At 41.4% G+C, this 16086-nt stretch overlaps 2 protein-coding genes across 2 annotated transcripts in view; both read right to left on the bottom strand.

Annotated features, from left to right (window-relative positions):
* Positions 1-814: 814 nt before the first annotated feature.
* ATP5MG (ATP synthase membrane subunit g) lies at positions 815-8299 on the bottom strand. Its single transcript, XM_032360430.1, has 3 exons — positions 8150-8299; positions 2270-2430; positions 815-1018 (listed from the first exon to the last, which is right to left on the bottom strand). The coding sequence occupies exons 1-3, from the start codon at positions 8199-8201 to the stop codon at positions 920-922; spliced, it is 312 nt and encodes a 103-aa protein (XP_032216321.1). The 5' UTR covers positions 8202-8299; the 3' UTR covers positions 815-919.
* Positions 8300-10615: 2316 nt separating this feature from the next.
* The window catches only part of UBE4A (ubiquitination factor E4A), a 41672-nt gene continuing 36201 nt past the window's right edge, over positions 10616-16086 (bottom strand). The window contains exons 19-20 of the mRNA XM_032360425.1: positions 14602-14759; positions 10616-13466 (exon numbers count right to left, since the gene is read on the bottom strand). Of these exons, the coding sequence (XP_032216316.1) occupies positions 13337-13466; positions 14602-14759 (288 nt within the window). The 3' untranslated portion in view covers positions 10616-13336. The remainder of the gene's footprint in view (positions 13467-14601; positions 14760-16086) is intronic.

Raw genomic sequence — 16086 nt, 5'->3', positions numbered from 1 at the left:
AATGTACTATTTAGAATAGAGAATACTAAATTTTTAACTATTTAAATATCCATAGGGTGTTTTATTTTTATTAAGATAGGTTCTAAAAATCATGAACTGAACAGATTAATAATTTAACACACATCAAAATTAGATTTAAAAAGGAGGTGGTGGCTCTTAGTAGCTCTGTCCTGGTGTTAAAGATGGTGTAAAGATACTTACTTAGACTACAACAAAGTACTCTAACATTTATAAATGCAAGTGTTATCAAAAGGTCAATCTCTGGGGTGCCTGTGTGGTTCAGTCATTAAGCATGTGCATTCAGCTCAGGTCATGATCCCAGGGTCCTGGGATGGAGCCCCGCATCGGGGTCCCTGCTCTGCAGGAAGCCTATTTCTCCCTCTCCCACTCCCCCTGCTTGTGTTCCCTCTCTTGCTGTGTCTGTCAAATAAATAAAATCTTAAAAAAAAAAATTTCTGTAGCAAAGAGAAACCATCCAAATTTTATTCTTTATATTACGGACATGATTTAACTATATCACTATGGCACGTGGTATTACTATTTTTCTTACTGTAGCAAGTCCTAGTTTTCCCAAGACCTCTTCCCTGACTATTCTGGAAATAAAATAAATTTGTCATGTATTTCAAACCTTCAGGTTAGAATGTTATCCTCAAAAATGTATTTGCCAGGTTGGTATATTCACATATATCCTTTCCGATTTTAGGCTAAGCAAAGACATGCCCTTAGAGCTGTATTAATGTATTAAAGCAAGACAATCCATCTTATTATCAAGAGAAACTATAATCCTTCCATGTAGTGTCTGACAGAGAAAACACTGATTTTGACACATTATCTTTTATTCAAGTACCAGTCTGATCACACATGGTCCAAGAACCCTCAAATAATAAGCCACATATAAACAGATGTTAAAGATTGGTCTTCAAACATTATAGCCAATGATGCCACGCTTGCCTATGATCTCGCCGACATAAAACCACATCCACACCTCGGTGGCCACCAAACCATTCAGCAGAGCTTCCTGAAAAAAGCAGCACAAATTTTAATGTACATTGTTTTTCTTATGTATTTAAAAGTACTCTTCCCCAGGATCAAGTAACAGAGAATGTAAGGATGCTATTCATTTAGAGAGCAGTTTTAGCCAAAGTCAAGGTTTACTGATGTTAACTTTGTTCAACAGCTGAGACACTTGAACTTTCAATTATGTAAGGTAAGTAGTCCAGAGCTTATAAATTCTTTCAAAGCATTCTTTAAAGACCTGAACTGACTTAACCCTTTCATTATTAGTTTATGAGACACTTTATGAGCCCTAGAACAACCCACATCCTGGAAATAGCTGACACATTTAGACAGGGCATTCATATGAAAGGATGGCCATAGTAAGGGAAGTCTCTGAAGAGACATTTCTGTCTGGCCAAAGAGAATTCGTTGACAGATGAAGAGCTCTGTCTTCCCCTTTCTTCATTTATTATTTGGTTTAACTCTTTCCAAGTATTCAGTAATGACTCAGTTTCACAGATCAATGTTTTACTGCCCTGAAAAAGCACGCTGTGTGCAAGTGCAACTAAGGATCTTGAAACTGCAGTTGAAGTACTCCTCTACAACAAAACCGGGCCTTTCCTTTTAGCACCTGGATGTGAATTTTAATTTTCCCCTTCAAACTAGACCAGAAATACCAGAGGTCTGAAAAACAACTGTATTTTCCAGGATGTAGATTCTAAAGCCAGAAATAATTTAGTTGTTTGGCTCAAACAAGCAAACATAAAATCCAAGTTCCAGTTCTTAACAATCTTTAGATTTTATCTTAATGCTATTCAGTAACCCTTCATATTACATGATACACTTGCTAGGTTTTGATATTTTTATCTTCATGTAAGTGTTAGTTGCCGGATAGTCCAAGAGATCTTTTGGCTAAACCGGGAGTATTTCCAGGCCTTTGGATTAAAAAAAGTACAAAATCAGCAAAGTAAGCCATCCTATTTTAGTATACTAACCAAAATAGGAGAGGGAAAAGAGTTGCCCAGAAAAAATGCTCCTTTCTTTGTTATAAGACTAACAGGAAACAAAGACATATGATAGCTGAATTATTTCAACCCAGATGACAACATTAGAAAGGTAAGTATCTTTCTCAGCAGTCAAGAAAGAGATTATCTTTCATTATGTAGGTTTTAGTCTCACTGGAAAATACATATATTAATCAAAACAATCAGAAAAATCCCAAGGGAAGACATTTTCAGTTACGCACATACGTTTTCATTTAGCCCATAGTTACCTTAACTGTGAGCTGTTTGAAGCTACCAGTTTGAGCACTCTTGACTATTTTTTTCAAGCTCTGAATAGCTGTAGGGATCTCAGCAGGGGTTGGAGGAACCAGCTCAACTTTGGCATAGTGCCAAAATGTAGCCAATCGAGGCTTTGAGTAAGTCACAGCAGCTGGAAAACAAAACAAAACAAAACAAAAAACCAGGATGAACTCACAAGAGACCGAAAGAAGCAGATGTGTGGGCCGGACACAAATATTTATTCATGCATCACATTCATTCACTGCTTGTACCAAATGTGCACCCGGTGTGAAAAAGTCAAAGCTGCTCCCTGGTAACAAGAGGCTTTTAAAGATGCAGAACACCTGTGTCACAGGGAAGTTCAATCAGGCAGGAAGCTGTAAGCACATTCAATTATGCCAGGACTTCACTAGTGGCCAGCCAGTACGGTTACTTCATTTACGAATGGCAAATCTGGTTAACTGTAAAGTTATGAGAAGTTGGATTCAGAAGCAAGAAAACAGAGCAATGTAGCCTTATTTTCTTGGTAGAGCAAGCAAAAAATTTGGAGGGAAAAAGTGTGGAAGGGGAGGGAACGAGCTACACAGAACAGCATCCTTAAGAATAAGATTAAAACTTGTCAAAGTGTTGGCTACGAATCCAGATGGAATTATACCAATTAGTGCCCATTTTTGGTATCCTCATCAATATGTGAATTAAATCTTTCCTTAACAAAAGCCCAGCTGCTCCTCCTTCAAAACAGTACAAATAATAAAAATAAAACCTACATGTATTGTTCAGAGCAGCCAAACTCAAATCTATTACTCTGGTGAAATTCCTCAAGGTAGTTACTATTTCAGAGAAAAAAAAATTCTTAATAACCCAAGTAGATGTAAGATTATGGTAGTGATTTCAGCAAGAAAAAGGCATTTAAAAATTTTTTTAAAAAAAGATTTTATTTATTTGACAGTAAGAGAGCACAAGCAGGGGGAGCAGCAGAGGGAGACAGAGAAGCAGGTTCCCTGATAAGCAAGAAGCCTAATGCGGGCCTCGATCCCAGGAACCTGGGATCATGACCTAAGCCGAAGGCAGATGTCTAATGGACTGAGTCACCAAGGCATCCCGAGAAAGTAATTTTATAAAAAAAGTTACAACAAGACAATGTGATAGAAACAGCACACTTGCATGAACATCCATAAACTGTCTACTATTCAAAGATAGGGGGGTGGTGCCTGGGTAGCTCCTGCAGTGAAGTGTCTTTCTTCAGTTCAGGTTATGATTCCAGGGTTCTGGAATCCCACACTGGGCTCCCTACTCAGCGGGGAGTCTGCTTCTCCCTCTGCCCTGCCCTCATGCTTGTGCATGTACTTGCTCTCTAAAATAAATCTTAAACAAAAACAAAAAATTAAAACAAACCCAAAACACGGTAAAGATGGATTATCCAAGGTTCTTGGTACTTCTATTATTAGCTTCCTGGATTTGGGTATTCACTACTCTTAGAATCAGTATCTGCACCATCCTTTGTGTTCACAGCCATGGGTAAATCTTTAAGGAGACACAAGTTCTACATAGAACTGACAGTGCCTGGAGGATGGGGCTATCACACACAAAAAAGGGGGGGGGGGTCTATCACAGAGTACAAAATCTTGTGTAATTGTCTTTACAGTTATCTTCAACACAGATATTTCATCCTTTAAAAAAAAACACAGTACTTTGGGGTGCCTGGATGTCTCAATGGGTTAAGCCGCTGCCTTCGGCTCAGGTCATGATCTCAGGGTCCTGGGATCGAGTCCCACTTCGGGCTCTCTGCTTAGCAGGAAGCCTGCTTCCCTCTCTCTCTCTGCCTGCCTCTCTGTCTACCTGTGATCTCTCTCTGTCAAATAAATAAATAAAATCTTAAAAAAAAAAAAGTAAACAACAACAACAACAACAACAACAGTACTTTGTACACAAACACTATACTTTAGTTGGTAAATTTGTTTTTCAGGGAGTACAGGTTAAAAAGTTTCAAACTGCTTTATGTATGTATAAGGGATGAATAAAACAGATGTAAATGAATGGTGGATGATGGGAGCCAGGTTTCTCACTGTAGGAAAATTATAAATAGGCAAGAAAAGAAGCAAGAATAAATCCCATAGTACTGGATTAGAGTTGGAGACATTCATATGACCTCACCTGTAGTTCAATATATATACAGATGGGCAGATACAGAAACAATCATGTATATGCATATATACACATGGGTTACCATACACACACCCTTAAGAGGCCCCAGAAGTGATGACATTCTAGCAGTCTAGTAGCAAGAAAGATATTCATTGCCTAGATCTTAGTTTCAAAGTACGTTGTCCAACAAAAGAAACTAGGACTCCTTGGAGAAATGGTTGATTCTAAGGCTGGGCAGGGAGAATGTAACATGACTTTGAAGGATTTTGTAGTACAAGAAAGGGGGTACTCAATGGGACAGAGGTACCAACCTGAAAGGGTTCTCAATGGCCAAGGCTGCAACAATTTGAACAAAATAAATAACATACTTTTGGAGGTAAGGAGGAGGAAATAAATGTACATGAGTCCATACATGACTGAATAAACACACAGGGAAGAACAAATCTTTCTCATAGAATTCCATTTAATTATATGTAAATACTCCTTCCTACAGGAGATGGGATCCCTGCTGTTGGCAGCTGCTCCCTGCCCCCTCAGCACACACCACTGAGAAAACTTAGTTACTTGCTTCTAGGGAACAGATTATGGGAAGGGAAAAAACAGTAACTTTACAGTGAGAAACCTAGCAACACCACCATAACCAAATGATGAAAACTATTTCATCAGTGATGTTATACAGGTATCACGTACATCCTGATATGTGATTATAGCATGTGGCGCCCCAAAAGAATTGATTTTTAAGTAATCTCTACGTGGAGCTTCACTTTTGTAATATTCTTTCTCAAAATGCATAGCTTGACTGATCATGAGAAAAATACCAGACAAATCCAGATTGGAGAACATCTTTATAGGACACCTAGATAGGTATTTACAAAAATACTTAAAAACAAAACAAAACTGTCAAAGTCGTGGAAAGTAAGAAAAACTGTCATTAAAGTGTTACATGTCAGAGGAATCTAGGGAGATTAACAACTCAATACGATGTGGAACCTGGATGGGCTCCTGGAACAGGAAGAGATTAATGGGAAGACTGGTAAAATCTCAATAATGTTTCAATTTTAGTAACCATGAAAAAAAAAAATTAAACTCTTATGACTTCTTTGGGGAAGTCTGATGATAAAGTTACTAATTTCTGTAGCTTCTTTGTGTCCCCAGGTTAATTAGCAGATATAGTAATTTTTTTTTTAACATAAACTCTCTCTCTCTCTCTATATAAAAAAACAAGTTCTGTGCCGAACATGGGGCTCGAAATCACGACCCAGAGACTGAGTCATGCTCTACAGACCCAGATGCTCCTATAGTCAGTTAAAAAAAAAAAAAAAAAAAGATTATGTATGTATGTATGTATTTTTTTTTAAAGATTTTATTTATTTATTTGACAGAGAGAAATTACAAGTAGACAGAGAGGCAGGCAGAGAGAGAGAGGGAAGCAGGCCCCCCGCTGAGCAGAGAGCCCAATGCGGCACTCGATCCCAGGACCCTGAGATCATGACCTCAGCCGAAGGCAGCGGCTTAACCCACTGAGCCACCCAGGCGCCCTGTATGTATGTATTTGACAGAGAGAGAGAGAGAGAGACAGCCAGAGAGGGAACACAAGCAGGGGTAGACAGAGAGAGCAGGCTGCCCGCCAAGCAGGGAGCTCGATATGGGACTCCATCCCAGGACCCCAGGATCATGACCTGAGTCTAAGGGAGATGCTTAACGACTGAGCCACCCAGGCGCCCCCCCCCTTTTTAAAAGATTTATTTATTTGATACAGAGAGCGCATGGGGGAGAGAGTGCACAAGCTCAAGAGCAGCAGGCAGAGGGAGAGGGAGCAGCAGGCTTCCCCTGAGCAGGCAGATGCCTAACTGACGGAGCCACCCAGGCACACGGTTAGCAGTTTTTTTTTTTTTTTTTAAAGAATTGACTTTTTTTTTGTTTAAAGATTTTATTTATTTATTTGACACAGAGAGAGAGCGCGCGAGAGAGATCATAAGTAGGCAGAGAGGCAAGCAGAGAGAGGAGGGAAGCAGGTTTCCTGCTGAGCAGAAAGCCTGATGCAAGGCTCCATCCCAGGACCCTGAGATCATGACCTGAGCTGAAGGCAGAGGCTTTAACCCACTGAGCCACCTGGCGCCCCAAAAGAATTGATTTTTAAGTAATCTCTACGTGGAGCTTGAACCTGCAACCCAAAATCAAGAGTTGCAGGCTCCACTGACTGAGCTAGCCAGGTGTCCCAATTTTTATTAAGACATTTAACATTCACATTTAATACACTGAATTACGTTACAAAGCAAAATATATTTCACATTTAACAGCCTGGCCCCAGCTGAGTAGTTCTTTCTGAGTACTTCTGGAAGAACAACAACTGTTACTTTTAATTACAATAATACAGGAGAGTTTGCTTCTTAGTAAAATTTCCTTTTGGTATTACTCTTCTTTTGCATTTTATTACTAAGTTAGTTTGCAAACCCACCACCTGAAAAATGTGAAAGCCATGCCCCAGGGGGGAAAAAAAATTCACCCGAAACTTAAAAAAAAATGTTGCTTCGAATCATCCACAAAAGTCTAAAGGATAAAGCCACAATCCTTCTCTTTTTATTCATGTAAAGAAGTGTAGAGCTCTATCAAAACAAGTACTGGGATGATCTTAGTAACACTGCAAACTTGAGCTCTTTACGGAAATGTGTAAATTAGTCGACTGTGGGGTTGTGTAGGAGGAGAGGCTCAAACATTATTGTATTTGGCACCCTAATGCCTTCAATAATCTACTGGCTGCTGATGGGAGCAAAGGAAGAAGATAAATCGATCACAGTAAAATAGGTTCAAAAATATCACATATAGTCAGAAAATTATTTCTATTCCCATTTCAGAATCAAATTTGAGTGAAAGCTATCTAGAGATACGTTCTTCAACCGCTCACTAGAATATAGCACTCCAGAGAAGACGCTCCCCTCATTTTATTTCATCTCACTTTGGAAATAAAATGGAAGAGCTTGCTACCCAGAAGACAACTGCGATATTTCCTGACAGAAGAGGCTACTTCTCAGGGCTGCTGACTATTCAGGGTCGTTCTCAAGTACAGCGGTCTCAGTAAGACAACGGTTTTTTTCAAATTGGAAAAAGCTCCATGAATATTAACGCTAGAATGATAAAGATTACTGTTCATACACCTCCCTTTCTATGTTTGTGGGAGCAGGAATATTCGTCCACAAAGTCCAATTCCACCTAAAATTTCCATTAGATTAAAGAAGCATTTCATAATCTGGCCAGAACAGAAAGCAAAGTCGACGTTCAAAAAGCATGCCTACCCCTAAAAATGTATGTAGACTTCCAGATACCCTATTTGAAACCAGACAACCTGGTGCGGCCAAATTTACGGTACTTTCACCTGCCTCTGCCCTCCCTTTCCCTCGTTCGGCCGCAGGGCCCTACCCTCCATACCCCCACGCCTCGACATCTAAGGGGGCGTCATGGCCGCAGTGGAGGGCGACTCCAGCCTTCCCACACAGCCCTCCCCTCCACTGTGGCAGTTAGAATTCCAAACTTCTTGAGTGTACTGAGAGCCCCAGCTGCAGGCCAGGCGGACGGAAAGGCTAGAGGAGTCGCAGCCTGGCCCCTGCTCTCCCCCCCGAGCCCCCACACCGGCCGTCCCTCCCCAGCTTCCGCGGGGCCCTCGAGGCACCACCGCCCGCGTCGTCCCCTCAGACCCTCCCGCCCCGGAAGTCCGCCGCCGCGCTCACCGTTCACCAGCGCCGGGGCCTTCTCCGCCAGGTTACGGACAAACTGGGCCATGGTTCCAAGCTGGAAGGTCCGTCGCCCCGGACGGCCGCTGAATGTCACCCTCCCCGCCCGAAGGACCCGCCGCAGGACCCCGTTCCGCTTCCAAGGTCAGGCCTCCTCTTTCCGTGCCGGTCCAAAGTATTTAGGCGTCCTGTTACCATTCCGGAATCTAGCTAGCCACATTATTCTCTTCAGCCTCGGAGGAGAAAGAGCAGATGGAAAGGTGAGGTCAGAGAACACGTGGAGAGCGGTGGGCTTCGGCGGAGGAACAGGCATCTGTTGGGGCAGCCGCTCACAGAGGCCCGGAAGGCCCGCCCTCGGAGGGCGGGCGCATGCGCTCTGGGCCTCACATGCCGGCCTTGGCGCGGGCCGGCTCCGGTGTTGGCTATTTTCTGAGAAAACGTGGGAAGTTAGGCCTGGAAGGCGTCTGTAAGGTTTTTCTAGGCCAGGACGATCGTCTTATAAAGGCAGACAGCTCAAACGTGGAGAGTTATGGTCAGAGCCGGCGCCACATAACCTGTCATGTGATTCAGTCCTTTGCCTTTCTTCAGCGGATCTTTCCTAGTCCCGATCTCCCCTTCATTTTGTATCGGGATCGGAGTCCAGTCCCTCTAATTCCCTAGTGAGTCGCAAGGAACTATGGAGATGGGAGCAACAAAACATTTACTGAGGGAGGGCCTCCAGTATGTCGGGCCTCCAGTATGCCAGGCCTTTTGGAATTTGAGAAAGCCTGTTAGGCAGTGTCCCCCATTTAAGACTGGGATTGATAAATGGCCACATAGCTAGTGAGGGGCAGAGTTGGGATCTGACACGATTGCAGTGTAAACAGGTAAGAGGCGAATGCAATTAGGAGTGATGGTGATCTGGAAAGATTTCTAGAGAAGACAACAGCTCTGTACTTCAGGATTGAAACTTTAATATGACTGGGAGAAAAGATTTATCTAGGGAAGTGGCATTTGATGTGAGAAGCATAATTATAAGTAATGTACCCTGGAAAGGCGTGAGCAAATCTGATTGATGAAATAGTCAGGTGGAAAGAAAAATTAGGGTTGACATCAAGGAGCCAAGAGCATCGTTTCAATGGCAGTGATTCAGCTGCCAAGTGCTCCAGAGAAGTCAAATTAAGACTGGGAAAGTTAATTTACCAATATGGAAATATTAGCTACAGCAGTTTCAGAAAATTAGAATAGAAGCCAGAGTATGTCTATAAAGGACTGTAAGTTGGAAAACCAAATAAGGGGTGCTTGTGTGGGTCAGTCCTTAGACATCTGACGTGATTACACCTCAGGTTATGATCTCAGAGTTGTGCCCTGAGCCCCCCTTTGGGCCCTGCGCTGGGCTCAGCCTGGGCATGGAGCCTGCTTAAGATTCTTTCCTTCTCCCTCTGTGCCCTCCTCCACTCAATAAGACCAAGTAAGGATGTGGAACTTCAGGTGGACGCTGAATATAGAGAAGGATTGATAAAATATCTGAAGAGACAAGAAAGAAGATTGGGGGGATTAGCCTTGGAACCTTGGGGCCTATTCACAGATGGGATGATGGGAGAGAAATCTGAAAGTGAAAATTCTGAAATCTGTATCTTTCTATTTAAGTGGAAGGCAAGATCTTCAGTGAAGGTCTGAAAGATTGGCAGAAAGGTTCAAGTTTGGATTGGAGCTGAGTTTCTGGACACATAGGGTTGTTGGGCAGTGTTAGCAACCATTGATTTGTGGTCACAGCACTCTAAAGATTGTGTCATTTTTCTCCAACAGTGGTCTACAACTTGGATACTGGAACAGAGAGGAATGACTGGGTCAATCTAAACTGAGTTCTCACAGGGAAAGGGTAAAGAAACTAGGGGCAAGACAGGGAATGTGGGGGCACCTGGGTGGCTCAATGGGTCATGATCTCTGGGTCCTGGGATCGAGCTCCACATTGGGCTCTCTGTTCAGCGGGGACTCTGCTTTCCCCCTCTCTGCCTACTTGTGATCTGTCAAATAAATAAATAAAATCTTAAAAAAAAAAAAAAAAAGACAGGGAATGTGATAGTGAATGATTAAAATGAAAGACCTGGGGTTTAGGCTAGATAAAGAAAAGCGAAGCTGGACGTGAACCGATGAGGAAAAAATATGCCCAAACACTCTTCTGCATAACTCGTGGGTCCAGAAGCCTGGTAAAGGAGGTTAGCTCAGCCAGGCGACCGACATTTGATACCACCTTAAAGAGAAGTGAAGGTCAGAGTCCTCTCAAAATTCCGAGAAACTGCCACTAGCTTTTCATACTGTAATGAAGGAAGTGATAACAAAGGTTGTAAGTCAGGTGTTCATTTATTAAATACAAGCTTTGAACAAACACCCCCAGGCAAGTTTGACAAGAAGTAACCTTCCTGGAATGTTTCAAAGTACAGTTATGTTGATCAAATTTTATTTCAATCAACCTTTTTGTTGTTTTATTTTGTACTTTTTCTTTTTTTTTTTTTGTCTAGGTTTTCCTGTGTAGCAGTCAGAGCATGTGCATTATTTCCTCACATGACACCAACAGTGCAGCATCAGCCTCTCTGGCTTGTAAAGGCACCCAGTAGACTTATGCTCTGGGCAATGGCTGCTTAGCAACCAGCATCAAAGAAAGTAATGAAGCTTTTGTAGACTGTGATACCAAATAGCAACTGGCACCTTCACCTGCACCATTAAAAAACCTTTAATGTTTGTTTTTACATATCCATTACAAACTATACTAAAAAAAAAAAAAAACAACAACAACAAACCAAGATTGCTTGATAAAGCCTACTTAAATAATTTTCCAAGTTGAGTTATCACCCTCTTGGTAAGCAATACCAGAGCTGATAAAGAGTCTTCATTTTCCTATCATACTCCAGCAAAGCCAACACGGAAAACTGGGTTTATCAGAAAGTCTGCTCTAACAGATTTTAGAGCTGTTTCTGAGTTCCAGGTAACAAAACATCTCTTTAAGCTTCCAAGCGCATATACGCACCATGGTGTACACCAAGATGATAATTTTTTAGTCTCATTTTTGGGATGTTCTTAAATTACTTCAAGGAAAGAAAAAAAGGCACAGAGGACACTTGGTTTCCTTACCAACAGTGGCCTTAAGCTATACACTTGCCTTTGTGATGAGTTTAAAGATACTCAGCAGCATTAATGGTGCCGTAGCCATTCATAAAAAGTTTTAGGAAAAAAAAAAAAGCTTGCCAGGAAAGGCTTACAATCTGAAGACCACAGACGTAGAATACAGACACAGATACAAGAGGCAGCATAGAGGTTGTTAATTAGAAAGCTGCTGGGAACAGCTGCCTTCTGAGGTTTTGTGCCCATTTTTCCTCCAATTTCCTCCTATAAAACTGGTGTTTTCCCCACTTAAAAAAAAAAAAATGAAAACATCCCATTAGATTGGGTTTGGAAGATAATTTTAAGTAGACAGAAGCTAATTTATACACAATTCATTCTCAGAAAAGTAAAGGAGGATAATAAATATGAAATGAAGCTCATTTTAAGAAAATAAACAAATCCTGGTAACCCAAGCCTTAAACGCCCAGGTGCACATTGAATCTTACATTTCGGCATTTCTAAGAGTCCTAGACTCCTTTTTCATTTTTAAGCACAGCAATAGGCAACATCTACTTTATACCTAGTGTGGGATGCCCTCTGATGTAAGGTTTTCCAAGTGATGCCATCAAAAGCACATTAAGGACTGCTTAGAGCAACTCGTGCTAGAATATCCTAAAACTACCATCTTACTTGAAAGAGGCCATGGTTAAAGATGAAAGTGACCCCTGTTTCTAGATCCTTTCACTTCCCTTGTCACTTACGATACCTTTAGGCTAACAGGGAGAGTGACATAATCCATAGGAGAATGTGCCTCACTTAGCATTTGGTAAGCCGTGCAACTGAGTAGGGAGCTGCAAGCTCAACTTGCAAAAGTGGGACCCATCCGCTTACTAACTCCAGGGGGCTATGTGGATATTTAAAACAGCTGTGGACAAGGTTGTGCTCAAATTCCTACTTTATTAATTGATGACCTAAGGCTGAGTTAGACGCAGCTCTTGGAAGTTAGGTCACAAGCCCAAACAAACATTAACTATATACATGTTATAGTCTCAGAATTTTGTCTAGAGTGTGTCAGTAAACATGGCCACACAATGCATACATCTTACCATGGAAGAGACAATATAAAGTTGTACTCAGTTTACACTAGACCAATATAAAAATGCACATGGTGTCTATATTACTGAAATATATTGTTGATAACTGTCTCAAAATGACATCTTTGATGGTTATAATATTTGTTCCCTAACTTTTCCACTCAAGCCTAGTTGTTGTGGCAACAGATTTCCATAAGATAAAGAGGGCCTAACAGCCTTTTTTCTTTCACTTCAGAATTTTCTGAATTATCAAATATTCACGTTTGTCCTACCAATCCTAAAAATATTACGAAGCTAAGTTTTTTTGTGGTGATGACAGCCCTAGGGGAGAATGTTTGTCCTCCACTGGATCTCTGAGTGATGAGATAATACAAAATTAAATATTACCAACAGAAATTGCATGAAGATTCCTTTTTGAAAATCTCATCTATTCTATTCAAAAGCCGACTCAAACAAATCAAGGTATCTGCTTTTGTGTGAAAGGTTATTCTGTAATATAGCAGAACTGTAACAAGAAAAGGGCCGACATCCAGGTCATGAAGACCAGTAAATACCTCGATGACACAGGACTTTCTGATGGTGTCACCTGTCACCAAAATATGTGACATCATATACTTAAAAGCTGGGCTCACCAAAGGTATTTGAGCAGTTCTTGACAGAGCAACAGTAAGGTGGCAGGAAGGTTTAATAGTTGAAGTTAATATAACTTAAGGAAGGAAAAGAATGAAGAGTAGGAAGAGAGAACAAAGGGTACAAATGAGTGGTCATTTCTAAACTTGGTGCTGCTATAATCAGCATAATTTCCTGCAAGCCAGGAGAGCACTGTAAAATTCTTAGGAATAAATCTAAATTGTCATAATTTCAGCAAGAGCAGTTCTCTAGTTAAAAACAGAAAGAAAGAGAGAAAGAAAGAAAGAAAGAGGAATGGAACCAAAAGGAGAGAAACCACAAACAATTGCTTATCTACATTCTGGGGTTGGTTGTTTTTGGTTTGTTTAGTTCACAGTATTTATTCAAGTTGCTCCTTTTGTTGTTGCTTCCTCTCTGCAAGCCACCGTTGGATTTTTTCTTTTAGTTCTGTGTTTGGCCGGATCTGGTCCATGGTGAGGGGACTACGGTTAAAGGGATCGGTTTGGTCACTGGGACAGAGAGAGAGAAAGGGAAGGTGGTTATTTCTGTAAGCTCGAACCGCCAAAGCCCAAGCTAGAAAAGCGGGCCCATCTCCCTCTGAGAATGAAGCCGGACGTGCTGTAAGTCTGAGTCAGGCGCTGCCTTGAGGTTAGAAAGGAGACGAGACGAGAGAAAGAGTGATTCAGGAGGTTCCTGGGTTCTGCAGATTATTTCGCAAATTGTCTCTCTGTTACTTAACAAACTTGATTTTCACATTGCTACTCAGATCATACTTGGTTGGACTGCAGAGAGCCTGCACACTCACGTCAGCGTAGAGAGCTGCTGGTAGTGTTACTGACAGTCTCTCGAACAGTCTAAGGTGTTAGGGCATAAAGCTTTGGAGAATGACACCTGATTTACTTAGCTGACTGCTGCACAAGTAAACACAGATTATGGCTTCCTGACAGGTAAGGGGGTTTACAGTATACTTCAAGAGCTGATTCTATCTTCTATCTGTATCCTGAGGCCACAATAAAATATAAATTTTCACTGACATTTTGGAAAAGACAGATCGCCTACTAAAGCATTATGCGTGTAGTGAATGCTTAATACCAAATACCACAAAGTAGAAAATTCCCTTTTGCAATGTTTAAAAAATCGTATTCCCTTAAATTTGGGTCAACTTATAGAACTTCATTTTAAATAGGAAGAGCTTCTCAGTACCCATGTCAACCTTACGCAGCAGGCCCCAGCTGGATTCGATGGCCATCGTGGCTGAGTGAGACAGCAGCAGAAGCTGGCTTAACCTATGCATGATGGCTACAGTGTATACTGGACTTAAACAAAACAAACTTCTCATATTTTTACACCTTAAACACAAAACAAGTTCAAGTCTTCAGGTTCATAATTTATAACATCTGATAGAAATGATTTCTTCAAGGAAGGAGCAGGTAAGGGGTTAGGGCCACCATTTCTCAACAAAGTGTCCCGTTTTGGATGTTTAAATCCTTAACAGTCAACTGATATACCTCTCCCGAAATGCCTCCCTAACTCATTTATAAATCAACAATATGAATCACATCCTGGGTGTATTAGGAACTGGGGAAAAAGGAGAGCAAACACACACGTCTATTGTCTTGAGGCTGCTCTTTGGGACTTGCATACCTGAGCAAATGTCTGGCAATGGTGGATCTATCCACAGTGACTCTGGAGGACGGCAGCACCACAGGGTCAGACATAAGTGTGCTCATGATGGGATCCAGAAACTCATCACAGGCGTCTGCGTAGGTCTCCTCCTCCTGTTGTTGGAGGTCAGCTAGAGACTAAGCACAAACAACTGGTCGTTAAGGTGAATTCACAGAGCAGCTGAATTCCAAATACTCAGTGATTATAACCTTAAAAGGTCACTGAGGACCCTTTAGAGTAACAATGGCAATTCTCAGCCTTTAAAAAAAAAAAAGATTTTATTTATTTATTTGACAGAAAGAGACACAGGGAGGGAACATAAGCAGGGGGAGTGGGAGAGGGAGAAGCAGGCATCCCCCTGAGCAGGGAGCCCAAAGAAGGGCTCGATCCCAGGACCCTGGGATCATGACCTGAGCTGCAGGCAGCCACTTAATGACTGAGCCACCCAGGTGCCTGGATTCTCAGCTTTATTTTCTAAAGAGGCCAGGGATGTTATAAAAGCAAGCTGAGCATTCAACCCCAACTCCCAAACCTCAGTGTGGCTCAGCGGCTGGCAGTCATGACCAGAGATGGGTTTAAGTGTTAACAAAGAAACTTATCACACACAAGATCCTCCTGGCAGCAGTCCTACTGTAAATGTCATCATTGCAAAGGGGACAGTGGTAAGAGAGTTATTTGCAGAGTCACTCATGCAGTCAGTGTATGAAAAGCAGCTTCTGGTTTTAGGTACAAACAGGTATGGGAGGAGTTTAAAAGTAGCTTCAACATTTTGATCCCTTCATGACTCTAGTTCCTCAGTGACCCATCTGGCTAAGCTCTAGGCAAGATGGAGCTCAACTCAATAAAAAAAGTAATTCAGTGAAGGGAACATGCATGTTAACAAAGAAGGTTTTCTTTCTTTCTTTTTTTTTTTTTTAAATAAGGAAGGTTTTCTATTATTAGAGCCCGTGCCATGATTTTTCCTTCTTTGTAACTAATGGAGCTCTGTCAAACTCCACCAAAGGGGATTAGTTGAATGTTAAGATAGTATTTTCATCTACAAAATATATTACTATTCCCATAGAAGCCAACTCCTAACTACAAATATAATGAACAAAGAAAATCTAGGGTGCTTGGGTGGCTCAGTGGGTTAAGCCTCTGCCTTTGGCTCAGCTCATGATCTCAGGGTCCTGGGATGGAGCCCCACATCGGGCTCTCTGCTCAGCAGGGAGCCTGCTTCCCCCCTACTCTCTGTCCCTCTCTCTGCCTCCTTGTGATCTCTGTCAAATAAATAAACAAAATCTTTAAAAAAAAAAAAAAAAAAAAGAAAATCTATACAAATCAAAAGACTAAAGACAACTGATCTTGAATTTTATCTGAAAAAGTTTTGCATTAACAATATAGATTTTCAAGTCTATTGGTAACACTGTACAGAAACAGTCTACAAAAGGCTGTATATTCTTCTCTCCTAGTAGAAGCTTCTTA

This window comes from Mustela erminea, chromosome 9, assembly GCF_009829155.1.
Source record: "Mustela erminea isolate mMusErm1 chromosome 9, mMusErm1.Pri, whole genome shotgun sequence".
NCBI lineage: Eukaryota > Metazoa > Chordata > Mammalia > Carnivora > Mustelidae > Mustela > Mustela erminea.
This window is presented reverse-complemented; position numbering and strand designations above follow the sequence as displayed.

Coding starts and splice junctions, on each gene's coding strand:
- ATP5MG (XM_032360430.1), bottom strand. CDS start 8,201: ATGGCCCAGTTTGTCCGTAACCTGGCGGAGAAGGCCCCGGCGCTGGTG. Junction 2,431..8,149: donor GGCCCCGGCGCTGGTGAACG/GTGAGCGCGGCG, acceptor TTTGTTTTCCAG/CTGCTGTGACTTACTCAAAG. Junction 1,019..2,269: donor TCAAACAGCTCACAGTTAAG/GTAACTATGGGC, acceptor TGCTTTTTTCAG/GAAGCTCTGCTGAATGGTTT.